This window comes from Wickerhamomyces anomalus (assembly GCF_001661255.1).
Source record: "Wickerhamomyces anomalus NRRL Y-366-8 unplaced genomic scaffold WICANscaffold_2, whole genome shotgun sequence".
In the NCBI taxonomy this organism is placed as follows: domain Eukaryota; kingdom Fungi; phylum Ascomycota; class Saccharomycetes; order Phaffomycetales; family Wickerhamomycetaceae; genus Hansenula; species Hansenula anomala.
Genome location: NW_017567111.1, coordinates 109,177 through 136,695, shown reverse-complemented (window position 1 = coordinate 136,695; position 27,519 = coordinate 109,177). Strand labels below are relative to the sequence as shown.

At 31.5% G+C, this 27,519-nt stretch overlaps 16 protein-coding genes across 16 annotated transcripts; 9 read left to right on the top strand and 7 right to left on the bottom strand.

Annotated features, from left to right (window-relative positions):
* Positions 1-743: 743 nt before the first annotated feature.
* Positions 744-2,777, top strand: PET127 (Pet127p; the record flags this gene model as incomplete). Its single annotated transcript, XM_019181412.1, has 2 exons — positions 744-2,028; positions 2,098-2,777. 2 exons carry the CDS (start codon positions 744-746, stop codon positions 2,775-2,777), a joined length of 1,965 nt encoding a protein of 654 aa, XP_019039788.1.
* Positions 2,778-2,854: 77 nt separating this feature from the next.
* ANY1 (Any1p) lies at positions 2,855-3,790 on the bottom strand (the record flags this gene model as incomplete). The annotated part of the gene is made up of 1 exon (XM_019183117.1): positions 2,855-3,790. One exon carries the CDS (start codon positions 3,788-3,790, stop codon positions 2,855-2,857), a length of 936 nt encoding a protein of 311 aa, XP_019039787.1.
* A 153-nt stretch (positions 3,791-3,943) lies between these two features.
* On the bottom strand, positions 3,944-5,320 carry YEA4 (Yea4p). Its single transcript, XM_019186188.1, has 2 exons — positions 5,061-5,320; positions 3,944-4,994 (listed from the first exon to the last, which is right to left on the bottom strand). Exons 1-2 carry the CDS (start codon positions 5,119-5,121, stop codon positions 4,003-4,005), a joined length of 1,053 nt encoding a protein of 350 aa, XP_019039786.1. The 5' UTR covers positions 5,122-5,320; the 3' UTR covers positions 3,944-4,002.
* A 50-nt stretch (positions 5,321-5,370) lies between these two features.
* EPS1 (protein disulfide isomerase EPS1) lies at positions 5,371-7,282 on the bottom strand (the record flags this gene model as incomplete). Its single annotated transcript, XM_019182662.1, has 1 exon — positions 5,371-7,282. A coding segment is annotated over one exon (1,911 nt), but the record flags the coding sequence as incomplete, so codon positions are not given.
* Positions 7,283-8,145: 863 nt separating this feature from the next.
* MIT1 (Mit1p) lies at positions 8,146-9,614 on the top strand (the record flags this gene model as incomplete). Its single annotated transcript, XM_019183116.1, has 2 exons — positions 8,146-8,391; positions 8,454-9,614. The coding sequence occupies 2 exons, from the start codon at positions 8,146-8,148 to the stop codon at positions 9,612-9,614; spliced, it is 1,407 nt and encodes a 468-aa protein (XP_019039784.1).
* Positions 9,615-11,631: 2,017 nt separating this feature from the next.
* WICANDRAFT_51144 (uncharacterized protein) lies at positions 11,632-12,678 on the top strand (the record flags this gene model as incomplete). Its single annotated transcript, XM_019182661.1, has 2 exons — positions 11,632-12,112; positions 12,167-12,678. The coding sequence occupies 2 exons, from the start codon at positions 11,632-11,634 to the stop codon at positions 12,670-12,672; spliced, it is 987 nt and encodes a 328-aa protein (XP_019039783.1). The 3' UTR covers positions 12,673-12,678.
* A 296-nt stretch (positions 12,679-12,974) lies between these two features.
* On the top strand, positions 12,975-13,496 carry ADI1 (acireductone dioxygenase (Ni2+-requiring); the record flags this gene model as incomplete). Its single annotated transcript, XM_019181498.1, has 1 exon — positions 12,975-13,496. One exon carries the CDS (start codon positions 12,975-12,977, stop codon positions 13,494-13,496), a length of 522 nt encoding a protein of 173 aa, XP_019039782.1.
* Positions 13,497-14,335: 839 nt separating this feature from the next.
* Positions 14,336-15,505, top strand: WICANDRAFT_27815 (uncharacterized protein; the record flags this gene model as incomplete). Its single annotated transcript, XM_019181415.1, has 1 exon — positions 14,336-15,505. One exon carries the CDS (start codon positions 14,336-14,338, stop codon positions 15,503-15,505), a length of 1,170 nt encoding a protein of 389 aa, XP_019039781.1.
* Positions 15,506-16,390: 885 nt separating this feature from the next.
* Positions 16,391-16,781, top strand: GIM4 (tubulin-binding prefolding complex subunit GIM4; the record flags this gene model as incomplete). The annotated part of the gene is made up of 2 exons (XM_019184525.1): positions 16,391-16,412; positions 16,465-16,781. The coding sequence occupies 2 exons, from the start codon at positions 16,391-16,393 to the stop codon at positions 16,779-16,781; spliced, it is 339 nt and encodes a 112-aa protein (XP_019039780.1).
* Positions 16,782-16,850: 69 nt separating this feature from the next.
* WBP1 (dolichyl-diphosphooligosaccharide-protein glycotransferase) lies at positions 16,851-18,137 on the bottom strand (the record flags this gene model as incomplete). Its single annotated transcript, XM_019181521.1, has 1 exon — positions 16,851-18,137. One exon carries the CDS (start codon positions 18,135-18,137, stop codon positions 16,851-16,853), a length of 1,287 nt encoding a protein of 428 aa, XP_019039779.1.
* A 179-nt stretch (positions 18,138-18,316) lies between these two features.
* CMI7 (Cmi7p) lies at positions 18,317-18,484 on the top strand (the record flags this gene model as incomplete). Its single annotated transcript, XM_019180625.1, has 1 exon — positions 18,317-18,484. A coding segment is annotated over one exon (168 nt), but the record flags the coding sequence as incomplete, so codon positions are not given.
* A 79-nt stretch (positions 18,485-18,563) lies between these two features.
* On the bottom strand, positions 18,564-21,344 carry INP51 (phosphoinositide 5-phosphatase INP51; the record flags this gene model as incomplete). The annotated part of the gene is made up of 2 exons (XM_019181480.1): positions 18,564-18,804; positions 18,892-21,344. 2 exons carry the CDS (start codon positions 21,342-21,344, stop codon positions 18,564-18,566), a joined length of 2,694 nt encoding a protein of 897 aa, XP_019039777.1.
* Positions 21,345-21,585: 241 nt separating this feature from the next.
* Positions 21,586-23,110, top strand: WICANDRAFT_28085 (uncharacterized protein; the record flags this gene model as incomplete). Its single annotated transcript, XM_019181449.1, has 3 exons — positions 21,586-21,678; positions 21,737-22,972; positions 23,027-23,110. The coding sequence occupies 3 exons, from the start codon at positions 21,586-21,588 to the stop codon at positions 23,108-23,110; spliced, it is 1,413 nt and encodes a 470-aa protein (XP_019039776.1).
* A 330-nt stretch (positions 23,111-23,440) lies between these two features.
* On the bottom strand, positions 23,441-24,184 carry IRC22 (Irc22p; the record flags this gene model as incomplete). The annotated part of the gene is made up of 1 exon (XM_019184524.1): positions 23,441-24,184. The coding sequence occupies one exon, from the start codon at positions 24,182-24,184 to the stop codon at positions 23,441-23,443; it is 744 nt and encodes a 247-aa protein (XP_019039775.1).
* Positions 24,185-24,449: 265 nt separating this feature from the next.
* WICANDRAFT_61136 (uncharacterized protein) lies at positions 24,450-25,952 on the bottom strand (the record flags this gene model as incomplete). The annotated part of the gene is made up of 1 exon (XM_019183115.1): positions 24,450-25,952. The coding sequence occupies one exon, from the start codon at positions 25,950-25,952 to the stop codon at positions 24,450-24,452; it is 1,503 nt and encodes a 500-aa protein (XP_019039774.1).
* Positions 25,883-27,512, top strand: WICANDRAFT_89685 (uncharacterized protein). The gene has a single exon (XM_019186187.1). It carries the CDS (start codon positions 26,271-26,273, stop codon positions 27,255-27,257), a length of 987 nt encoding a protein of 328 aa, XP_019039773.1. The 5' UTR covers positions 25,883-26,270; the 3' UTR covers positions 27,258-27,512.
* Positions 27,513-27,519: the final 7 nt, after the last annotated feature.

The window sequence follows — 27,519 nt, the reverse complement described above, 5'->3', positions numbered from 1 at the left end:
CGATCAGCGGACAGTAATGAATCATGATTACAGAATCCAAATCTTGGGGTCTTACCCGGCATTGGGGCTATCAGAAACAGAAATTAGTTAACAAATGGGGGTATTTATTGCTTGGATAGGTAATATTTGATAATACTGGGGTTTTAAAAGTGTACTAAGAGACCTTTTTCTTCAATAAACCACCATTTTCACAACAATCTAACACCAATCGATTTCTGATTGATTGAAATCCCGACCGCTCACTGGCTGAAATTTTGAAAATTCGCGAAACCCGGATTACATTAATTTGATCATGTGACTATTTACCATCGTATTGCTACAACTGGTAGCTTCCTAATTAGGGTATTTTCAATATTTTTCAAATCAAGATTTTCAGATGAGCTTCAAAGTGAAAAATCTACATCTTGTATTATTTTGATTATTTGCTGAACCTCACCACTATCAGGATGCTAATACGGTCAAGGCTCATACCGTCCACAAGCATACGGTGCTATTCAACCAAGCCTCGCTCTCGAAACTCTGCAACAACGCGTGAGCTGTTGAGTGCTGTTAAATCAGCCATTTCAGGTAAACCATCAAAAGTTGTGACCTTACACAATCAATTTGAAGCTTTAACCAAAATAGATCCCGAATTATGCCACATCAAAGAGAACTGGGATGAATCATTTCCTGATCGATCACTTTCAGAATTCATATCACATTTCCCAGTACAAGTTAATACTGCTTTACAATTAGCTAAATGGATGAAATTGAACCCAGGTGAACGTAAAAGAAAATTTCTTGAAACTCATAAGCCAAATTATAAACTTGGAAGACTGACTAAAAAGACAAGGATACCACTGTTGAAAGCTTTAGAAGACGACCTATTGAGTGCAAAGATTGGTTTTCATAAACCAAGGAGTCGTGTTCCACCATCACTTGGAAAGGGATCTTCATCACCATCCATATCAGCTTCAACTCCACCACCAGTATATCAATATTTTCGTTCACCAGAACATGTATTAGCTTTTCAAAATTTGACAACCCAAGTAGTTGAAGGTTCACTTGATACAACCCCAACTTATGAACCAATAAAAGTGGAACAAACAAGTGAAGTACCCACTTTAAAACATGATTTATCAAGAGTATTATTTTCACCAGGTGTTCATTTTTTACAAGATCCAAGAACAAAAGTTTTCAATTTTGATCCATATTTGAAAAATATTTTACCTGTTAATGAATTTGATTTCCAACATATTACTCAATATGTTGCATCTGAAAAAGATAAAACCATGTTGAAAGTTTCCAAATTAATCAATACAAGATATTATAGTTCCACATCTTCAATGACTGGTATTTTATCACATCTCCATTATCTTTTATCAAATTTCAGACCAGTTAATTTAAAAGATTTATCAAGAAATGTTCGTTATTCTCATGTTGGTTTCAGTAGAGGTGCAAAATTACCAGGTAATGTTATTGTTCGTAAAATGGAACAAAGTGATGGCGAAACTCGTTATGCTATTGATTCTGATAAATATGCAGATAAAGAAATGATTTTATCAAGGTTAGGTCACTCTTTAGAAAGATTATTAACAAATGAATCTGAAATTTTCGATAAATATAAATTATCAAATAAAAGTGAAGAAAATTCCAAAGCACAATTAGAAATGGAGAAAAATTCAAATGCTTATCATTATGCCAAGATGGATAAATTTTTAATGAGATCTCAATTAGATTGTAAAGATGAAAGATTACCAGGTACTGGAACATTTGATTTGAAAAGTAGAGCAGTTTGTGCTATAAGACATGATGTTGCATTTCATGAAGAGGAAACTACTGGTTATGAATTATTGAAAACAGTTGGAGAATATGAATCATTTGAAAAAGAAATGTCGGAATTAGCTAGATCAACATTATTAAAATATTCATTACAAGCAAGAATTGGTAATATGGATGGTATTTTCCTTGCTTTCCATAATATTGCCAAAATGTTTGGATTTCAATATTTACCCTCAAGTGAAATGGATAAAATGATTCATTCATTTGGTAAAAAACCTTTAAAAATAAATGAAAGAACATTTGATTTAGAAACTTTGAGAAAATATGAATTACAAGATAAATTATCTTCAAAATTTGCACAAGATGAATTTACAATTTCCATGAAATTTTATGAAAAGATTTTAGATGTTATAACTAATGATTATTTACCAAACACCTCATTTAGATTAGTTGTTAAGGCAGTCCCTCAAACAATCAACGAAACCTGTTTAATTGTTATTGCACATCCTGTTACTGATAAAGAAATTGATGAAATTCAAACTGCTGGTATGAAATATTCAGAGGCAATCACTGAGACTGCTGGTATTATTGAGAATGATGAATCAATTGATGAGGAGACGAAAACTCAAAAGAATAAGGATAAAGAACGAGTTTCAAAACACGTTGATAAATTAAGAGATTTGAATGATAAAGTTTACAAAAATGCTCATGGATTTTCAATTTGGATAGATCAAAAGATAAACGAAAAAAGAATACTTACAAGACATCCAACATATCAATCATTAAATGATGATTGGAATGTTGATTTCAAGATTGAAAAATTAAATGATGATGAAACTAGAGAGAATTATTTGAATTTTATGGATGAGAAATGTAAATTATTATTAGAACATGGATATTCAAAAGATGATGGTGAACTTACAAATTATGTTAAATTATTAAGAGCTTTTAGCGAAAGGGGTAAAAAACGGGCATTGGAAGAAGACAATGATAAAATCATTTGGAATAAAGATTAATTGTAAATAGAGATAGAAAAGTGTACATATATCATTATAGTCATAACTTCATTATATTTTGATTTTTTGTATCCTCTCTATACTCTTAATTCATATAATTCCACATGTTGTGGTTCCTGAACATAATAATATTTGTAATAAATAAATTGAAATGCAATATAAAAATCCAAAGACATTTGAAATAATGCAAAGAATAAAAAAATCCCACTAATATTTTTAGCACCAAATATCAAATAACTGATTTTTGTAAAATCACCACCTAACCAACTTAATAACAATAATAATTTAAAACCTTGAATAGTTTTCAATTGGTTCAATAGCAAGATTTGAGGTAATGGTAATAAAGATTCAATAAATAATCCGATTGTCCCTAAAGCTTCACCAAATTTTAAATAATCAATAAAGCAAAAAGTTAAAATTGACATTATCAAAGTAAACCTGGTTAAGAATTTCCAATAAGATAATTCTTCATTCCATTGCCAAAATAACCCAATTCTTTTATATTTTGAATCGAAAAATTTAATAAATTTGATCAATATTAACATTCCAAATTCTTTGCAAGCTAATAATAAATTCCCCAAAATTTCAGTGAAATTTGTTGTAGTTGAATCATTTTTGGCAAACATTTGTGAAATTTCTTTTAGATCTTTTATAAAACTTCCATTTTGTTCTTGTAATAATTCAACATCATAATCTTTTGATCTATATTTCAATCCGACTCTTAACAAACAAAGTTGTATAAATATCATAACTATGCTTTGCCTTAATAATGCAATTTCATATGGGATTATAAAATAATAAGAGATCCTAAGTATACTAGCTATTAACATTGTAGCACAAATATCTATACTAAACCCAGTTGAAGATTCTTTTTTGATTATACTTAGAATTGTTGTACCATATGAAAATAAAGGTGTAAATGAAATGACATTTGAAGCTATAAGTTCCATAGTTAGCCATTCTGGCAAATAGAATTGATTTATTTGTTGAACTTTTGATAATGTTGATTCCATAATGTCTTTGGATCTTGGATCTTGAAATTCTTGTGAGTAAATCGTTTAAATCAAGCTTTAATGTTTACATTTTTTTTTATTCACAACAATTTTGTGCCTCGGGTTGACTTCCCAATGCGGAAATAAATGAAACGAGAACAATTTAATTGTATTGCACCTTCTAATTTATTTATTTATTTTGTATATACAACATCTCTAAAGAATCAAAAGAATCAATCTTTTGAAACAAGTTTAGCCTTTTCAATATCATCAGTTTCATTTGGTGTCAATTCTTTAATTTCAATCTCATCCTTAACTGATGGAGTAGCTGTCTTTGGTTTATTTTGAGTAGAACCATAACTATACAAGAATGCACCAAAAAACACCAAAAAGGCACCAAATGAACCAGTTGCACTTAATCTATTATTAAATAACCACATACTTAATAATAAACTTGTAAATTTTCTCAATAACAATACAACAGAAACTGTTAATGCAGTTGTATTACCAGCAAGCATATTTGCACCTCTAACGCAAAAGAATTGGGTCAAGACATTTAAACCTAAATAAACAATTTGTTTTGGTAATTCAAATCCCAAGATATTGAAAGATTCAGGGTATTTTAATAAATTTTTAAATTCTGTTATAATTCTTGGAAACATGAATAAAAAAATTGGTAATCCAAATAAATGTGAATAAAAAACATTTTCTTGCCAATGTTTACCATATTTTTTATAAGTTTCTTCATTATATAACCCTAATAAGGCCATTAATATAGCTGCGAATAATAAAACTCCAATACCGATAAAGAATAAAACATCATTTGATAAAACAGACAAGAACCCTTCATTTCCTTCATCCCTTTTGGCAAAGATATTATGATCTTTATATAAAGTTGTTATAATAGCACCAATAGTTAATAAAACAGCACTTGATATTTGAATTTTATTATAAGTTTTCTTTGCAATCAACCACCCAATAATCATAACCACAGCAGTTCCTGAACTTCTAAAGATGATATGAATAGGTATTGAAATTTTAAAAATAAAGACAGAATTATTCAAAACACTAATTAAAAAAAACATTATAATTGTTAATGACCATCTTTTCAAAGGGACTTTATTCTGTTGTAAATAAAAAGGAGGTCTCGACCTATCGAAAAAATGAATATAACCTTCTAATGCAATGAAAAAAAATTGAGCAAATGTAACTATATTACCACTTTCTGGATTATTTGTTACAATTTTTTCCAATGTAAAGACATTTGAACAACATCCTCCAAAGATTAAACCTATGATGAGTATCCAGTCCTTAAGGGCTATTTGGGTCAGGGCTGAGATGTTTGAGCTCATGAGGTATATTGGTTGAAATAGTGAATGGAAAGGGTATAAAACTGATGTATAATTCAGCTTAATGATTATTTCTTTGTTTCGAGGTTTTTTCTTTGTTTATTTTTTAAGCCACGACGACATGTCAAAAATTCAATCATTCGCGAATTATTGCACGGAAATATACGGCCTACAATAGAGAATAAATGCAAATGATTGTATTTATTCAAATTTAATCCTTCTTTTCCTCAAATAATGGTAAATAAGAACCATTATTAGATCTGTTAAATCTCTTTCTAACTAACTTCCCAATGACTATTATGGAAATGATTAAACCAATGTATCCAATGATTCCAAACTGATGAATATTATCAAATAATCTAAATTTTGAATTAAATGGAGAGTTTAATAAAGTCTTAGATAATAAATACTTCTCCTTTAATGTATCTAAGTTTAATGTTTCCAAAGTTTTAACAAAATTTGTTGAATTTAAAGACCCACCATCAATATCTTTATTATAATACCACCCATTTGAATTAATGATTATAACATCACCATTTTGATAAACTTCATTATTAACTTGTATTCCTAACTCAGGCAATGGTTTAGAGATATCTAGATAAAGATATCTTGAAGTTATTGGTGTAGGTTGTTTAATCTCTTTTCTTAACGATTTAACCATTTGTTTATAATCATTTTGAGATTTATACTCATCAGATTTTAATTTTTTCAAATCACGAGCTTTAATCAATTCATTATATGTATACGTTGATTTAATTTCTTCATATTCATGAATGTTTAGGATGAATTGATCTAATGCTGGTAATTCTCCATTTGTGGTGATTATAACTAATTGTTCATCATTAGTTAATAAATCCTTGAAATTTTTATTAGTTAGTTCAGTTATGAATGGTGATGAGTTTTTTTTAATAAATTGTTTGATCAGGAATTCATCTCTAATGTCATATGGACCAAAACTTTGATAAATGGATGGTAACAAACTATATTCTTTAAAATTTATTATTGTTGGTAATGTTGACATTGAGTTTATGATGTATTTATCTTCATTGAATTGGAAAGGTTTGTTATTATTGTTTAATGTGTTTATTAAATTTCTTTGTTGAAACTCCATAATTTTCAAGATATTCGAATCATTTGATATTAAGAAATTTGTTGATTCATGTTTGGCAAATTCATCAATTAAATAAGGTAAGATTTGGAAATCTTCTTTAGTTGTTGTCATTTCATCATATAGATAAATAAATGTATTTTCAGCTTTTGATGGTAATGATTTCAAAGGTTTTAAATTTGTTTTAATTGTATCCATTAATTGGATTGAATCTGTTTTAGTAAATTTTGATATTGATAATGTATGTTTTGTGAAACTTATTATATCTTTTGCATTGTTTTCATTCTCATATGAAATGATTTTATTATTTTCTAAGTTTGGTAAAAATAGTTTAACTTTTGGTTTAAAATCAGGTTTAATACCCAATTCTTTACAAATTTTTTCATTTTTAAAACAATTAAAATGACCAATTTTAATATTTGTTGAAGATAATGAATTTGAAATTATTGACCAAATTCTTTGAAATTCTAAACAATCTTCATAATAATCACTTTTTTCAAAAATTTTCCAATTTAAATCGTTTAAATCAGTTAATTCAAAACTTGGCCAAAATGAAATCAATATTGGGTGTTCATTAACATTTTGTAAATAATTAATCATATCTTGAGTAGTTATCAATTCACTTTTAGATACGATAGGACCATCACTAATTCCACCATGTTCAATAACTTGTTCTTTCATGAATTCAATTATGTTTTCCTTGTTTCTTTTCAAACTATTTGGATAATTTTGTATAAACCCATTTGAATCATAAATTTTCAAACTTGGATAAGCCAATATTTGTTCATCTTGACATAGATCACCACTCTCTATACAGTTAACTTGATACATTTTGATATTCGAAGAATCCACATCATTTTGGAATTGGTTGAAAGTGTCTTCCCAAGTGGGGGCAAAAGCATTACAATGAGAACAATAAGGGCTATAGAATTCGATCAGAGATAGTTTTGCTTCTTTGATTGTGTTGTGGAATGATTTGTGTGTGAGTAGTTCGGGTAGTGTGTTTTGGGCATTTGATATTGATATGAGTGATAAGAGTAGTGGTAGTATGAGCATGTTGGATGATGATGATTATAAAACTACTTATAAATGCTGATGATTATGATGATGTTTATGTTTTTGATAGAATGTTACATTGTACTGTAGTTTACGCTTAATACTACTATCATGCGTACATCTGGTCACAGCTGATTCTTCGTATAATTCTAGCCTAATTACAGTTTTAAAAATAGCGTGTGCCGTTCGTGTAAGCTGAAATACTATAAGCTATAGACTAAACATTAAGTGTATATTAACTATTGACTATACTATCATCTCTTAACTATCTATATACTGTTAACTATTAGCTATTAACGATTAACCATTAACTATCTAACATCATAATCTAATCTTACTCTACCTAATCTAACGCAACTAAATACTACCGCAGTTCCTGGCTCACGATCATCACCTCATAGCAGACCCTCGCTTTTCTTGGTGTCAATCCAATATTTGTCTGATTCTTCACAGCAACACACATAACAACACAGCACCACAGCAATAGAATTCAAGCTTATAAACAACTGAGAATCCATTATCAATAAGCTATAAGCTATTAAGATATTAACTATTATACTATTAACCATTAAGCTAAGTTAAACTGGTTATAAGCCATTTGCTATTCCATTACCCTCCCTCACACCTGGTACACGCACACCCTTTTAAACAATAGAGTGCAACTTTAAACAAAAAAAAACCATAAAGGATATCGTCAACAAGACATCTCTATTGCCCAAACTGAATCCATAGAGTTAAACCACACTGCTCTGGTGTATCTTCAGATAAACTCAGTTATATCATACCAACAACTCAATAGCCAAACACCCATTACCACCACCAACCACCACCATACACCCCCATATCCTCGGGGTAGCAACATCATGTCTGGCTCAAAAATCAATCCAACTTATTTTGGTTATATTGGTTCAACAAAAGATGCCCTATTAATCATTCAAGCTTGTTTAAATAATCAACTATACACGGTCCCAAGAAGACCTCATGATAGAGAACGTTCCAGTCTAATCCAAAGTGGGAACGTTTTCGTCTTTATTGAAGAACGATCTGGTATTAAAAGATGGACTGATGGTGTTGCTTGGAGTCCTTCAAGAATATTGGGTAGATTCTTAGTTTATAGAGAATTGGATCGTCAAGCTTTAAATAATAAAGATAAAGATAAAAAAAATTAAAGAAATCAAATGATGATTATGAATCTCCATTACAATCAAATTCAAGTTCAAATAATACTTCAATACCAAATAGATCATTAGTTGGTTCATTAGTCACATCATATGCTTTTAAAGAATATGGATTAATTAAAAAAACACTAAGTTTAACAGTGACAAGATTAGATTCAATAAATTCTCAACCAATCCAAGAAACTATACATTTGGTTTCTTATTATAGTGCTGAAGATGTATTAAATGGGAAATTACAACGTCCATGTGATTCAAATTCAAATTTATCCAAAATCCAATTATCAAATGAATTATGGAATGCTGTTAAAGAATCTTCTTTAGGTGGGAAAATTCCAATTGAAGATGAAGCTTATTATTTTATGGATCAATCAAATCCAAATGCTATTGCCCTTGGTTTTAACCCAGCAATTCATTTACAACCTCAATATCAACAACATAATCAACAACATCATCATCAATCATCTTCATCATCAAACCAACAATTCAATATCCCTCTACCTCATCCAAATTCAAATAACTATTCATTACCACCACCAGTACCATTACAAGATCAACCTCAGCAACAACAACCTCCGCCACAAGCTCAACCACAACCTATTGATTTACAAAACATGCCAATGTTTTATCAATACCCAAGATATTCACCATCAATATCATACCCTCAACAACAACAAATCCAACAACAACAACAAGCTCCACCACCTCAACGTCGTCATACTCAACATTCACCAATCTCTCCATCATCTCCCCAATCTCAACATCAACAACCTTCACAACAATTACCACCTCATCTACAATACACCCAAAAGGATTACTCCCCATTATTAAAAGATGTCAACTACAACACAATCCCATCCTCAATGGGGTTTAACAACAGTTCATTACCACAACCTCAATTCCAACAACCACCTCCTCAACAACAACAACTCCCTCAACAACCATTACAACAACCACAAATCCTACCTCAACAATCAAACTCATCAATGATTGGGTTGCATAATCCAAATAATAATGGGCTTTCTGGGAAATGGTTTGGTTATGATGATTCAACATCCAATGGCGGTGGTGTTGTTCCTCCTCCTCCTCCTCCAGCTACGGCGGCGGCTACGAATGCTGGGTATGCTGCTGGTTATCAGTTTAATCAAAATCATTAAGCAGGAGCATAAAAGGGCTGAATGATGGATGTTGGTTTGTTTTGTTGTTTTGTTTTTGCATTGGAAGGAATATGGATGTATGTTATATTTGAAATGATTAAAAAGAAGGTATGTAAAAAAAAGAGAATGTGTGTTGTTCATTAATGAAGTGGGAAAAAGAGGAAGAAGATGTGTATGTTTTGTTGTTGGTTGTTATTATTACTTGACCAGATGATTATGGTCTTTATTTATTCATTTATTATATTTTTTCAGTTCTTTCTTGTTGTTTTATCTATTATTTTTCACTATTATATTATTGTTATGAAGTTGGTTATCCAGGATTTTGGCAAAAAAGCAAAAAAACACAAAAAAAGATTTTATTAATTTGTGGGTGTACGTATTTATTATTATTGATTTTCATTTCTTTTTTCATTATTATTATTACTTTATTAATTGTTTGTGGGTTTATTATTATTTAAAACTAGTTGGTGTACAACTAGTGATTTTTTATGCAGCAGTACTGTTTTCTTATTCATCTTTTTTAAAAATTTAGTACCATGGAGTATTAATAGTATCATTGATCAATAATATAATAAATATTCATGATGTTGGGAAAAAAGTTGCATTATTGGTCTGATTGTAGATCAAAGGTGACATGAATATATAAGTTGTACATGTTATATAAGATGAGGTCGTTTTACAATGTGATGAACCAGCTGCAGTGCCAGCTTTACTCCAATATATCCATAGCTAGCACTAAGAGTACTACGGCCAGCTGCCAGGTTCATCATATTGAGCTTTTTTAAGATATAAGATATTACTATATCCAACATGACATGGTCTTTTATTATAAAGAGACGTAATTCAATGGGCTATAAAGTGATGGCCCTATGCTTTTGAACACTCCTCTAAGTTGATCATGCTCGTTAAATATTCCAGTACAGCTGCCCTCCAAGGCTTCCCATTGAGGCAGTCTCATAAATTATAATCAGAGTGCTCACCAAAACTAGAGCGTATATAAATCCAAGATCAAACTCTTGAGTTGATTAATGTTAAACTTTTCCAGGGTTTAATCTAAAACATTCAGCACAATTAAGCCCATTCGCGAAGGATTACACTAAACTCGGCTTTTAGACTGATCACTACCCCAGATTTGATTAAAGTCACATGAACACTTAATTAACAGGTGTAACATTTGGTTAAGCTTTAAGATATGGTTAAGAAGATGGACATTAAGTCAATAGAATACCCTAACAATGTTAAGCTAATTACAAAAGCTTTGCTAATCAGCAAGCACGATCTTATTGAATCATCATTTGCTAAACTTCGCTTCGGATTTCACTTGAATCATCGTTGATACTAGTGCACTGCATGGCCGTCCATAATCAAATAAGACCAAAGCCTTTAGAGCAGAATCAACACCATACAAACACCTCCACCATCCCTGAAACGAAGTTAAAATCACATCCAATTTATCCAAGTACCCATCCTTCACCGTAAACCTCTTTCCAAATAAAGCAGTGCCAAATTTCAAATTTCAATTTCGCCAAAACCGAATCTGGTAATACTTACTTAATCCATTAGTTTTGCGCAAGATGGATTACCCAATCGATCCATTTTCGCACTGGAGTCCTAATTTCGCTTCTCCAAAAGGTCATCTACAACCGAAAATCGGGCGCGTTACCCTTACAAAATCTGTTGCCCCCTTACCAAAGTATTTTTACGGAGTTTTGACAATTTTGAAAAAAAGTGTTGATTAAAATCAATAAAAGTAAGCTAAAGTATTACAAATCTGTTTCCACCTTGATCAATCCAATACATTTCCCACCTTATCCATTTCCATATTCCATAAATTCATATCCTTTCGTATACGATCACAAAACTTCAATCTTTTTTCTCTTGCCTTATATCCCATTCACCATCTCAAATATATTCATGGAATGCCATGAGTACATCACAATCAAATGTTTTAACAAATGGTGGACCTACAGATATCACTTCAAATCAAGTTTCATATAGTATTGATGATATAGATACAATGACACCTTTAAACACATCGCCTGACCCCATTAGAAAATCAACAACAAGATCAAATTTCACAGATACTCAAATCATTGCATTAAGTGGTGCATTAGCTGGTTTCATTGCAGGTGTTTCAGTCTGTCCATTAGATGTTGCTAAAACAAGATTACAAGCTCAAGGATTATCTTCAAATAAAAAATATCATGGTATTACAGGTACATTAAATACAATTTTAAAAGATGAAGGTGTAAAAGGTTTATATAGAGGTATTGTACCAATTATAATGGGATATTTCCCAACTTGGATGATTTATTTCACAGTTTATGAAAAAGCGAAATTATATTACCCAAAAATATTCCAAAATCAATTTGGTCATAATAATCATAATGAATTTTTCGTTCATTCCTTATCTGCTTTCACTGCTGGTTCAGTTTCCACTTCAATTACAAATCCAATTTGGGTTGTCAAGACAAGATTAATGTTACAAACTGGAGATGGTAAAAATTCATTCACAACTTCAAATATGACAACAACCTCCTCATCATCATTAGAAAGTTTGGAAAAAAATTATTATAAAAATACAATTGATGCATTTAAAAAAATGTATAAAAATGAAGGTTTTTTAGTTTTCTATTCAGGTTTAATTCCATCATTATTTGGTTTATTTCATGTTGCTATACATTTCCCAGTTTATGAAAAATTGAAAAAATTTTTAAAATGTGATAATTTTAAATCTCAAACAAATGATGAATTACAAACCCATTCAAATAATTTAATTAGATTAATAACTGCAAGTTCTTTATCCAAGATGTGTGCATCAACTTTAACTTATCCTCATGAAATTTTAAGAACAAGAATGCAAATATCTTCATTTAATAAAAACAAATCAATTAAAACAGGGTTGATAAATACAATATTAAATATTTATAAAAAAGAAGGATTAATTGGGTTTTATCAAGGTTTTACAACAAATTTAGCAAGAACTGTACCTGCATCTGCTGTTACTTTAGTTTCATTTGAATATATATCAAGATATTTAACAACTGCATTGAAATAGAGAGAAGAGAGGGGCAAAGCGGCCAAGGAGGAAACCAAGGGGATCTGGATTCATATCATTAGGGACGGTTAAGTCATGTTTTTCATCTTTTAAATATTCCATTATATAGCATAGCATTATACAATTCATATTAGAGAACCAGATGTATTAAATATTCGCGACTTGAGAGCCCAGCACGTGACTTGGTTTAAAAAAAAGCCATAATTTTTAAAATAGCCCATGAGGATGACAATATTTGTAATTGAATCAATTACATTTCATTTCATTCACTCCATATTCAATTATTCAACAGGGTTTCCAAGATGAGGGCTTTTTATCATGATGATGATACCATAACTGATTATCGTGAAGATCATGATTCAGGTATACCAGTTTCTGAACAAGAATTATTAAAACTTGGATTAATTTATCATAACCTAGATTCTTTAGAGAAAGTTGATAAATTAGCCAATGAAAGAAATTATCAAAATAGAGATCAAATTGAAATAAGTCCAACTTCTTTTGAAACTCCTGAAATTTTAAAATCAAAATTAGATAATTTTTTCAAAGAACATATTCATGAAGATGAAGAAATTCGTTATATTATTGATGGTGAAGGATTTTTCGATGTTAGATCCAAAGATGATAAATGGATAAGAATTAAAGTTTTCCAAAATGATTTATTAATTTTACCTCCTGGGATTTATCATAGATTTACTTTATCAAATAAAAATTTTATAAAAGCTTTGAGATTGTTTAAAGATGAACCAAAATGGATCCCATTACCAAGACCTGTTGATGATAATCAATATAGACAAGCTTATTTGAAGTCTATTGAGACTTGAATTGGGGATATAATTGGTTTAGCTGCTGGATAGTTATGTGTGTTTTTACGTTCTTTTTGGGAAGTGTGATGGATATGAATGAGATGTGTACTTTCAATTATATTGCTGTAGGCAAATAAAAAGAAAAGAAGAGAGCTGGATTTGTATCTCTTGGAGGCTTAAAGAAGCCTTGGTCTTGATGTTGATCAGATAAACCTTCATTGCCTTTTCTTCCAGATTATTATTTCAAGCTTCAATTGACAGAACAACTCACTAAAGGAATAACACCAAGCTATAGAAGGTTAAATTGAATTCACTATTTGGTTTATTTCACAAAGAAACATATTTAAAATGTAAGCTATTCAACCAAAACACTCATTATTCAATCTTTCAACTTCTAACAAAGAACATACAGTAGCAATTGAAAAGTTTAAAATGTGTCATAATAACGTTGAAATATCAATTCGTCAATCAAAAGCACAAAAGAAAAAGCAAGTAAACACCTTTAAATTATCTATGAATTACATAGTATTTCAATTTCCATACCCATGAGGAAGCTGTCAAAGATCTTATCAAACAAGTTTTGATAACTCCGATATCCCAAAAGGGATAAAAAACACATTTGAAGAAGTTGAACAATTACAATTACATAATTGAGATCTAGGAACACTCGCTATTTCGTGCTTCATGGGTTGTTGAAAGGAAAATGTCAATGAGATAATACTGATTTCACCAGGAAGAGTAGCAATTTGATATCTTTATGGGTGTGCAAAGTTGATGATTGAAAATTATATAAGGAGATGATGATGTCCTTTACATCTTTCTATTCATTCAACAGAGTAATATAATTAATAATCACAATGGCCGTTGCAGTGCTCCCATCTTCTTTAACACCAGATGTTTTACATGGTAATCATTCATTCGATATTCCAAGTGATGTTTATGATGAACAAGTTTTACCTTTATTAAAAGAATTGGAAAAAATTGGAATAATTGATCCATCATCAATTAAATTTGAACCATCAAAACATATTGAATTTACTGATGAATATTTCCAAACAACCAAGAAAATCACTTTGGAAGAATTAGGAGTGGAAAATCCTCATCAAACACCAATTTCTCCAATTGGTGTTAGTCATCCATTCCCATTATTTACAGAAGAGGCTATTTTAATAATGAGATGGGAAATGTTTCAAAAAGATACTTTTTTAAAATGTGCTAGAGTTGCTGATCATTCCAATACTGGTGATTTAGATATGTACCTAAGAGGGTTTGTTAAAGATTATGCCCCTTTCACTTATCAAGCATGGAATCATCCAAGAACTATGGAAATTATAAGTAAGATGGCTGGTGTTGAATTAGAACATATGTTTGATTATGAAATTGCCAATTCCAATATTAGTATTAGAAATAATCAAACAAAGATTTTGGATGAGACAAAAGATGAATATGAAGATCCAAATGATATCCCAGCTATCTTGTCATGGCATTTTGATTCACCACAATTTGTTTGTGTCTTGATGATGAGTCCAACAGATGATATGATTGGAGGTGAAACTTCATTAACTAGAGGTGATGGTAAAGTTGTTAAAGTGGAGAATCCTAAAAGAGGATGGGCTAATGTTTTGCAAGGTAGGATTTTAAAGCATGTTGCACCAAAGCCTAGAGGGAATTATAGTGAAAGAATCACCCAGGTTTGCAGTTATAGACCTAGTGATCCAATGAAGGATAACTGTGCCGCAACTACTATTAAGCCTAGTCAATTGGCAGGGACTCGTTATAATGAGTTTTATAAAGATTGGATGAATTATAGATTGGATGTCTTGAATGATCGTATCAAAGTGTTGCAAGACCAGATCAATACCACTACTGCTAAAGGGGAGACTTTTAGTCAAATTGAGACTATCAACTTCATTCAGAATAACATAGTGGAGTATGCTGAGCATTCGTGGCAAGAGTTTGAAGTTGTTGACGATGGGCTTGTCCAGAAGCCAGCCTCTTACAAAGTTACACAGGCGAGATGGGATTGATTATGTTATGGTTTATGTTTATGTTTAATACAAGTTGAATCCATGTTGGCGGCTAATCACTTCTTGTCTATAAAAGTAGGTTTATCCAGATTCTTTTCTCTTTTTCTATTCTTCCATCTCTAAAGCCACAAGGACATATTACTCGATTGCTGAATTGACTTGCAATATTAATTTTGTTTGCAATGGCCATTTGATTGCCTATGGCTATTAAGTTGGAATTTTGATCTTTCACTCTAATAAAACCACGTTTTCCATTGCTTTGGACTTCATCATACATATGCTTTTCATCAATTTGCTGGTGGTTTCGATATGAAGTGTACTTAAACTGCTACACTCTGTGAATATCATGAGCCTACAATGGAGATCCTACTAGACAGTCAATTACTAATGTATACCTGGCTCTTAAAGGGTCTTTTGATCGTTTAACATTTGTAGAACCATGACCTCATCACCGATCAGATATTGGGCGGCTAATTGCTGTATATAAGCCAGTGCAAAGTCTTTGATCCATTCGAAGGCAGAGTTGATCTCAATGAATTCGTGATTTAGAAGCCCTTTTCCTAGTTGGTTGTCTTCTATTTTTTATTCAAACTGAAGTTAACTTATGATTTGAGCTTATAACACAGATGAATTACACGGTCTTGCCCTTGCTCCAGGTCACTCTGAGCTCAGTGGCAATTGATCACCAAACACCCAGCTTTTGCCCTAGATGTTCTGATCATGTGATGTATAACTAACAATATCAACATCATTGGGCACTGGAGTCCATTTCTATCACCATTCAACTTGTAGTGTCAATTCGCGGTTGTGTTCTGTTTTTAAAGTGTTGATTTTTCATCTAGAACGTTGACTTGAGCATAGTACCAAACATCATCAACACAAACAATGTCTCAGCAATACACTGAAGGTGAGTATAACTATCCTTAACCATCACTGACTTCCCCTCTAACACCACACAGTCCTACAAGTAAAGTACAACCAATACCAATCAACAATCAATGAAATCAATGCAAAGATTACTCAATTGAAAACTGATGAAGAAGAACATAAAATCGTATTGGAAACTTTAAACAAGACCCCAAACGAAAGAAAATGCTTTAGAATGGTTGGTGGGGCTTTAATAGAGAAAAACGTTGGTGAAACAATACCTGTATTGGATGTAAAATTATCAAACATAACTAAAACTGTACAATCATTAACTCAAGAGTTGAAAAAAGTGATAGAAGAATTTGAAAATTGGAAAAAGGAGAAGCATATCAAGATCATAAAGCAATAAACGCCATTTGCATTAAATATTGTAACTACATTTCATTGAATACTTAAATATATATTTTTTCAACTCACTCTATTTTTCCTTTTTAGCTTCAACTAAAGTCTCATCTGTTGAATAAATGAAAAAAACAACAAAGAAAACCCATGCAATGAACACAACAACTGCTGAAGTAATATAAACCCATGAATTCGTAATATCCCAACTTCTTGGATATTCATCATTTGCTAAATGACGAATAGCTAATGTGTTTTTTTCATCAATAAAACTTTTACCTGAACGTCTATAATTTGTATGGAATGAGAAAACACCATGATGATCTGGTAATTTAAATTCAACTCCATAAATTGTTGATTCACCTTGGGTAAGAATTGGTTTCAAATTTAATCTATGATATGGATCTAATAATTTAATTTCAACTTGTAAATCATCTGTAATGAATGGAACCCATTTTGAACCATCCCATTCTGATACACCAATCTTGTAAATAACATCATCTTTAATCTTGTATGGAGTTTCCTCATATGATCTACCATCTAAATGTGAATGTTCCACAGATGTTACTTTTAAAACTCCAGTTTCTTGAAATGTCCATTTAATAAAATCTTGAGCAAAATCTTCATTTAATAAATCTTCATCACCAATCCAAAATGCTCTTGCATTATTCATACCTTGGAATCCAACTGCTAAATAACCTTGAGTCCCCACTGTCCAACTATTTTCTAAAACAAAATCATCATTTTTCAAATCTTTAACAAATGAAGTAGTTGGTGCTTGCACCACTGGGATTAATAATCTTCCATTACCTAAAAGGGCACTTGAACCTTTATAATTGAAACTGTCAACTTTGTTTTTAATAATTGCACCTTGATCAACAATATTTGATTCATTTAATTTTAAAACATCATGACTTTCAAAAGCTTTTGTTTCATCATAAACAAAATGATCCAATAATTGATGGTTTCTTGGACTTGGGAAAATACCCAATTGATTAATAAAAGTACGAACTGATTCACTTAACCCATTTGGATTTGAAATTATGAAAACATCACCACCATCATTGAAAAATTCTAATAGTTTAAAACCTGTAATATCTGAGCCAATTGTTCTTGTCTTGGTTGGGAAAATTAAAACATTTTGATATAATTTTTCATCATTCTTATATAATTTAATTGATTCGTCATCAATTTGTTTAATTGTTAATTTATATGATTGTTTTTTCAAATTGTCAATTAATTTAGAATAATCATCTAGATTGGTCAATTTTGGGTCATAGATGATCAATGTTGCAGGGTCCAGCACTGACACAGCCAACGAGACAGTGGCAATCACCAACAGTATCAATCCTTTAAAATAAAGCATGATTTTCCTAGTTGGATTACTATTAAAATGATGTTGATGTTGATGTTACACGTATTCGTTTTTCTTCCAAAAATTCAATTTCAATTTTTTGAACACGCGCACGCTCAAGGCCAAAAATCAAGAATGATCTTTATAATTAAAGCAGGAGTTCATTTAATACCCAACTCCCATAATCCACAATGACTCAAGAAAAGGCAATGAGTGATGCTGAATTCGCAGATACGTACAAGAAGCTAAACGAAGGAGAAAAAACAGCCACAAAAATCGAACAAATGCTCGATGATATCGAATCTAAAATGGATGAATTGATAAAAGAAGCTGAAAATATAAATGCGGATCCACAAGATTTACAAAGAGTTCAACAAGAATTAAAAGATATTGAGGAAAAATTCGAACAAGCTAATAAAGAAGAAAAAGATCAATAAACTATTCTATATTTATAAAATCAGGCTCAGATGTTGGTTCAAATGGGTTTATTGGACGATTTGGATTAACAACAACATTGTTCTCTCCTTTATCAAGATTAACTTTAACTGATTGACCACCTTCAATCCACCATTTGGATTTATCTGAACTAGGTGGTGGTAATCCATGCCCTGAAGATAATTTACGTTCATTATTGTTGTTGTTGACATTACTATTGTTGTTGCTGTTGTTGTTATTATTACTATTATTATCACCAGTTAATCCATTAACATTGACTGCACTATTACCTATGTTATTTGTACTTGAGAATGCATATATTGATGAAAACCCACCATTTTTAGAAATTTCCAATTTCCTTTTTTCATAAAGTTCTTTAGTTAATTTATTTTTCAATTCTTCATCAATAACTGTAACTTGAGCTTTGAAAATCCCATAAACTGGTCGATGATCTGAAAATGTAACATTTGGTGCTGAACCATATAATACTTGTTGTAAAATTGAACCTCTACTCAAAATTCTATCTGTCCATGCTGGAATTCTTAATTTTTCTGATGTATCATACGTTGAAGTACCTTTATCAAATTTATAAGTTGGTGGGAATTTAATCTCCATTTCATTGAAATATGGGAATGATTCACCTGCAATCATTTGATTACTTAATTGATCATGTTCTAATAAATAATTATAATTCCCTTGTGAAATAGCTTCTTTAACTTGTTCATTTGATAATAATATTCTATAATTAAAATCACCAATCCAAATTATTGCATCATGATCTTTTATACCTCTATTCCGTGCAAACCTAATGTTTTTAGCAATAGTTTTATAATCACTATGTCTTTGTTCAACATTTTCTAATCCTGCAGCTAAATGTGCAACAACAAAACAAAATCTTGTTGATGAATATAGAAAACTAACTGCAACACCACCTTTATTTGCTGACATACCACCAAATCCAGTTTTTTTGAAATTCCCATCAATTTCTTTAATATTCCCCAATTTATCCTCTTTAACAAATAATATCAAGACAATCCCACCTAATTGACTTGACCATAATAATGAATATTTCCCTCTAGTGTTTAAAGTTTTTTTAATTTTATTTTCCCAAAATGCCCTCTTGGTTAAATCTGTAACCAGCATTTTACTTGTAGTTAATTCCACAATTTCTTCAATTCCAATAACAACTATATCACAATTACTTTCATCTGTGGGGAAAATCCATGAATTTATATCTTGTTCAGACATTTCTGCATTAACATTGAAACTACCAGTAAATATCGAAATTTCACTATTTGAAGAATATTCAGCTCTTCTTTTCCCCAATTCCATTGAAATATAATCATGAATAGGATCATGTAATGTAACTGAAGTGTTTGAAATACCTTCAAATGCCTTTTTACCATGTCTTCTTGATGATTTTTCATAAACTGTTAATAAAGCTGCATTATTTTCATCCCAAACTAAATCATGTTTTAATATTAAATCATTTGATGCAACTTTACCAATCTCTTTTAATGATAATTCAATAACATCTCGACTTATAACTTTTTCAATTAATCCTGGTTTTTCAATTGAATTTAATGTATTGATTCTGAAAATACCCAATTGTTTACCCACATAAACTTTCTTCTTAATATCATAACATAATGCACCAATTTCCAAAATTGCATCTTTTAATTGATATGATAACTTATGAGGTGAATTTTTCAATGAATCTCTTGAAATATCAATATTGAACATTGGGATTCCTCTCTTGGAAACCAATTGTTTATATTTATTACTTAAAGCTTCTTCATTTGTTTTATTCTTTAATGCATTTATAACATAAACGTTCCCATGTTTCAACATCATTGATTCCATATGTTTATCCAATGCAACTTCATTCATTTCATCATTTTTAGTGAAAACAACCTTCTTGTTAGATAATAATGCATTTTCCACTTCGAAAAACAATGGAACATTCCCTCTGATTTGAGTGTATGCAAGAAAATGATTCTTGTTGTATAATAAAAATTCAGATTCAATATAATTTGATGCAAACCCATCTTCATCAACACCAGTAAGACCAAATGGTCCAGTGGATTTGGCACATGATATCCTTGAAATAACAGTGACCAAGGAATCATCATTCCCAATCTTGGTATTCACTGTTTTGGCAAAACCTCTAATTAAAAAAGTTAAAAATTCACTTCTATCTAAATAATATCTTTCTGAACTTAGAATTCTATTTCTAAAATTTAACAACTCTTGAATCATGAAATAATTCCATAAATATTTCTTATCATAATTTGTGAATAAATTTCGTAAATCACTGTTTAAATTTCTTTCTTGAAGATTATTTGTCATATCAAAATCTCTTGAATAATAAAAACCTAATGTTAACAATTTTCTGATCTTGGAACATGGATGTTCGTTTTCATATTTTTCTCTTGAAGATTCAGAATTATATCTATTCATTGTTAAATTATCAAACTCTGAAGAATTCAAACAATAAAACTCAACATCTCGTACTTTATAAATAACTTCTGATGGTCTTGGACTTCCAATTTGTGATTGATCAGTAATCACACAAAGAAACACATAATTCTTAACTTGTAGCACACCAGCAAGACCATAGTAATGAAGAGTAGTACTTTCTTGATAATTTGTAAAATCTGTAGCTGAAACAGGCGTATAATGGATTAAGCATTGCTCATTTGATGACATGTATTGTAAAGTTAAGGCATAATCATTTGAAACCAAAATAAACGATCGTGGTCTGGAATTGAAGAAGATCTTCATCTTGTTGCTAATGAGAGGACTCTATATCTCTTCCTAATAGTCTTTCTCTCTATACTTTATATCTCAAAGACTTGTTCCAATTGAATGTTTTGGTAAACGTTACAGCCTTGAGATTTTTGCTCTTTGACGCTTATTTTTGGGTACATCGCTTATCTAATCTTTGAGCTTTGATGGAAATTTGTGCCACTTTTATGAAACTTTCCAATCAATTAACTCCAAATTGCCTTCAGGAACCGAGAAGATGGCTGACGATAAAGTGTTTAACGACTTGTTGTTGGCGTGCAGGCTTGGTGATATTGAAAGTGTGGATAAGCTGCTTTCCACTGGTGTGAATGTGGGTATAATTGATTTAATTTCGTTTATAAGATCCATGATTTGTTAACCAAAATTAGGTCAATCAAGTGGACAAGTTTGATTACACTCCATTGTTCTTATCCAGTCTATGTGGACATGAGCCAATTGTTAGGCTGTTGTTGCAAAGAGGTGCGATTTGTGATACTGACAAATATGAAGGGGCAAGATGTATTTACGGAGCGTTGACCGATAGAATAAGGAACTTGTTGATCTCATATGATATTTCCAAAGCAGTTTATAGCAATTTACCATTTGCATCACATTTACGTTCACTCTTAGGTGGTTCCACATTGCTGACCGAAGATATAGTGTTTGAAATTGAAAATACAAGGTTGAAATTGCATAGGTTTCTATTAAGTTCAAGAAGTGAATATTTCCGTGAAAAACTCGAAAATTCATGGAGAGATAAAGAAATGGTGTCTTTAACTCAACAATCTGACTATGATGCCTTCTCTGTTGTTGTGGATTACATTTATCTTCATCATGACCCCAAAAAATTTGAAAATGTTGATAATAAACTTTTACTTGCCTATGGTAAGAAAATTAAACTTCCACAATTTGTTAAGATCATAGAGGAATTGATAGAAATTGGGAATGATTCAAAGGCAAAGGCAAAACTGATGAATGAATTCCAAATGAGGATGTTTGAAAGTGCAAGAGATAATTTCAAAAAATTGGTTGAAAACGGGATCATTGGTCAAAAGGTCACCATCGACTCAAACGATAAAATAAATGAAGAACAAATCAAAAGATTTCAAAATTCAAATGCATATCCAGACATCATCTTATCAGTGGAGGAATTGGGGGAAACAACATACTACCCAGTTCATCGTTCAATTTTGATACGGGATGAATATTTTAAAGTGATGTTTTCATCTTCATTTTCTGAATCCCAAGTGTATGAAGTTAGTGAAAAATATGATATAATCGATAGATCAGTCACAATACCCATTATTCATTTACCTGTCTCATCAACTGCCGTGGCTGAGATTATTATCAAATTTTTATATTATGACCATGCAGATATACCACTCGAACATGCCATTGATGTTCTCTTTGCTGGTGATTTATTGTTGAATGAAAGATTGAAAACTATGGCTGCAGTTACATTAACCACGTCCGAAAAAATACCTGAAGGTTATGACCTTTTCGATATTTTGAGAGCTGGTTGGGAAACAAGAGTTGATAGATTAGAGCATTATGTTGCTAGAGTGATTGCTAATGATTTAGACAAGTTTATGAAAGATCCAGATTTCTCAAGTATTGTCTTGGAAGTGAGTTATTAAAAGTTTTAAATAGTATTAGTATACTAACCAACCAAAAAACAGAGTTCTGAAAGAATTCAAGAGCGTCAAGAGACAGATACCATAGAATTGATTGATGATATAAGATTTTATTTGGCGAAAAAGTGAGTATTAATGCTTTACATTTGTGACCATGCACTAACACAACTTTGCAAAAGACATAGAATTGATTTCGAAGGTTTATTTGAGGGAGAAAAGAATGATCTTGTGGAATCCTTGCCAGAGTATACTCAATATCAAAGTGAACTTGATCAGATAGAAGATCTACTAGACAACTTACAATTAAACGCATAATTTCAATGGATGAAAAATTCAAAACATGGATTAAATTACAGACATTTGAATGTAGATGAGTGAATAAAATGAATCAATCAATGATCCACTCTTTTTTTTTGAGAGTTCTCTTCTCAGTTAAGTTTGATTGAAAAAATCTTTGATTTATTTAGCTTTTCTCTTGTTAACTTTTTTGATATGGTTTTCTGGTAACCAAGATTCATCAACAACTTTTCTACCACTAGCAGTGGTGGTGATTTTTGGTCTTTCACTAGATTCTTTAGTAGCTGGAGCACCAGTTTTAGCAACAGTGTTGAAATAAGCAGCACCAAAGTTGGTGTAAACAAAGTAAACACCAACACCAAGAGTAGCAACTAATAAGAATTCTAAGAATAATAATTGAGGACTGAATAAAGAAATTGGTGCTTCTGAAACAATGGCTAATTGAGTTTTGGCACCTAATAAAGCTAATGAAGAATCTCTAACAACGTATAAACCTGGAGTTAACAAGTAGTTGTTAGCTGGTAAATTGATACCAATTCTTTGAGAGAAAACTTTAGCTTCACCTGGTTGAATAGCAATTGGACCGATCTTTGCATCTGAAATGTTTGCAAGAACTTGACCATTGGTTGGGTTTGCAAAATTACCACCAACACCAACAACATTGACTTCTAAATCTTCATTGTTGACGAAAGTATAGTTCAAGGTGATTTCTTCACCATTAAAAAATTCAACAACATCTGATTGAGGTTTACCAGCAATGTTGTAACCAATTTGATAGTTGAAAGGTAATTGTTCATTGGTGTCAACGTAATGACCACCTTCGTTTTCTTCTGGATGCAAGTCAGCAGCTTGAGCAGAGACGAGTCTTAGAATGAAAAAGGCAATAAGTGTGGTGAAAAGTTTCATCCTGGAAGATTAATGGATTGATCTGATCTGATCTTATCTGATCTAGTTGGTTCGTTTGTTAATACGTTTCCACTTTATTGTCACCACACTCGTCGACCAAAAATCGAACAATTCGCGAATTTTTTCCCACAGCAGTTTACCCTGCTACGGACACATGCGCCTGCGTACTTACAACAATATAAAGTGTTTAAAGTAGTCAATAAACTATTGTTTGGCATTGTTAATTCGATTCACGCTACTACATGATATGATCATTTCAAGATCTTCATTTGAGTTCAATCTCATATTTACCTGGACCCAATAATCTAATATATCTATCAGTATCTGGAACTTCTGATTCTAAATGGCCAATGGCTAATACTGTACCAGGATAATGTCTTAAAAGCCCTTTACATTGCTCAATTCTTGCATCATCCATAACTGATAAAGCTTCATCCAAAATAACCAAATCTGGATTCTTTATAATGGCTCTTATGAACAAGACTAGTTTTTGATCACTAACGCTGAGATCTTGAAACTTTGTATCTTTTTTAGATTCCAAATTGAACTCTTTGAAATAAGCACTGATTCTTTCAATTTCTACTTGTGTCAAGTTTTTTGGTGGAATAAAACTACCAACAACAAATCCAGTTGCAATAGCTTCATATGCAGTCAATCTTTGAGGGAAAATGGCATGTAATTCAGGTGAAGTGAATCCAATACCAGCATTGATATCGAAAAAGTTTTGCTTCCCAGTTCTGCGAGGCTCACCGTACATTTCAATGGCTGAATTCCATGATTGAGGATGCTCTGCAGTGATTAATGATAATAAAGTTGATTTACCAGTACCATTATCACCTCTAACATGCCATCTCTCACCATGTAAGACTTTCCAGCTTAAATCTGTTATAACAGGCTGGCCACGATATGCAACAGATATGTTTTTGAATTCAAATAATGGAACACTATAATCAACTTTTTTAGAACTAAACAACTTTTTAATATTTTCAACTTTTTCATTATTTAATGCAATTTGTTCTTTCTTCAGCTCTTCATCTTTAGCCTTGAGCTCCTCCAAGTGTTCTTCAACTTCATTTTTAGCACCCGTTGTTATTAAACCATTCTCATCAACAACTGCAATATGTGTAATCCACTCAGGAACAACATCCTGGTATCTCAAACCTAAAACAACATGAGGATTTGGTGGTATATTTCCTAAAACATCACTCACAACTGAGCTAGCAGTGGGGTCCAGCCCTAGAAAGGGATCATCAACAATCAATAATTTTGGTTCTCTCACTAGTGCTCTAGCTAGTCTTGCTCTTCTTGTTTGACCATTACTTAACCCTAAAGCCCATCTATCTTCTAATCCTTCAAGTTTCAGCTTCTTAAAGACATCTTTAACTAACTCTTCATTTATAATTCTTGAGTTGTTAACATTTCCAACCACAAATCTTCTTGTAGTTTCATCAAACTCATCTTTGAAAAATTCATATCTTGCAGCTAAATGAGCTGTTGGCAATGCTCCTTTGAACTCCAAGAATTGGATGACTGTGTTTGGCCATACTGATTTGTTTAAAAAGGGATATGTTCTTGATAATGGGGGGTCTGGTAAATATTGAGACGCCAATGCCTTCATCAATTGTGTCTTGAAAGTTCCTATTACTGCCCATCTCTCTTCAGGTTTGATCTCTAGAGAAATTGGGTTTTTGAAAACTGTTGGTGAGCCTTTGGCTGCTGATAATCCTTTAAATAAGGCATTCTCTAGCTTGATCAATGGCTTGGACATCTTTAATTGGATCCTTGGGTGTATTGTTTTGATTAGATATCAGATTTTTTTCAAAAGTCAACCCGTTTCAGGACCATTGACGGAGGAGAGAATAAATACAGAAAGCTTCTGTTAACTCCTTCGGCAAAATCAGAAGCATTTATATATCAATTGGATACAGTTCAGCTGAAAGGTTTTTCCAGGCAGATCAAGTGACTCATTCAAGCACCAAACTTTACCGGGGAAGCAGTTTGGAATAATCTCAAATAACCGGGCTTAGGCTGAAAATAAATCCTCGAGACTAATTATAAAGGTACAAACCATCAAAGAATAGTACAAATGAGAGTTATATCAGATCAACAAATCAGCTCTTTACTAACTTCGTTGTCAAAAGAAGGTGTTTTGAAGTTCCAAGATGTCCTGAAAAAAGCTTTGGAGAAGTACCATAAAGATCCAACATTGGTTCCAGAAAGAATCGTGATCAATAGGGAAGATAATGATGCTGTTCATATATTCATGCCATCATTTGCTGAAAGAGTAGGAATCAAGACATTAGGTGGATCAAAAGAAGGTTTCAAGGGTGCTGTATCAATTCTAGATGAAACCAATGGTGATTTATTAGGTGTCTTGAATGCAACTACATTAACAGCTTTCAGAACAGCTTTGGCATCCACTATCCCATTAGTGAACTTCTTTGATGGAAAATTAAGAGATCAAACCATCACAGTGTATGGTAATGGTCCTCAAGCTTACTGGCATGTTAGATTAACCTTGATATTGTTCCCTGAAAGTTTCAAAAAGGTTCAAATTGCAGTTCGTTCAATAAATGAGAAATCTAATTCCTTAAAAGAATCATTATCCAATGAATTCAAAAACATTGGGTTTGAAGTTTTGGGTCAAGGTTTTGCTGATATTTCAAAATCTTCTGTTATATTTGGCTGTGTGCCATCAACTGAACCTGCTATAAAATTTGATAATTTAAGCAAGGATTCCAAAACTTTCATATCATTGATAGGAAGTTATAAACCTCATATGGCTGAAGTTGATAACGAAACAGTTCAACAAGCACTCAAGAATGGAAAAATTGTGGTGGATTCATATGAGCATACTTTGGCAGAAGCTGGTGAGCTAATCCAGGCTGGTGTTACAACTTCAGATGTTAAAGAAATTGGAGAATTAGATACCGTTGAAAATGATCAAATAACAGGTAAAGGGAATTTGGTATTAGTTAAAATTGTCGGTTTGAGTATTATGGATATTTCGGTTGGTACTGAGATCTTGAAGGAATCTATTGAAAATAATATTGGTACTGAAGTGGAATTTTGATGGCCAACTAAATGAACTGTGTAGTTCAATACAATCTAAATGGTCATGATTGATATTGTAAGCTTCTTTAACAGGTTCTTGCAGAATTAAAGACGTCCTTTGATTGCTTTCACTAAATCATCATGAATATCAGGACTACAAATTTATGTCTACGTCGGCATTGATTGCATATTGAATACCTATTAGTATTAAATTATAAATTATATATTCTGATAGTACCTATATAAATGGCCTGAATTAATTAATTTATAACACATTTAAA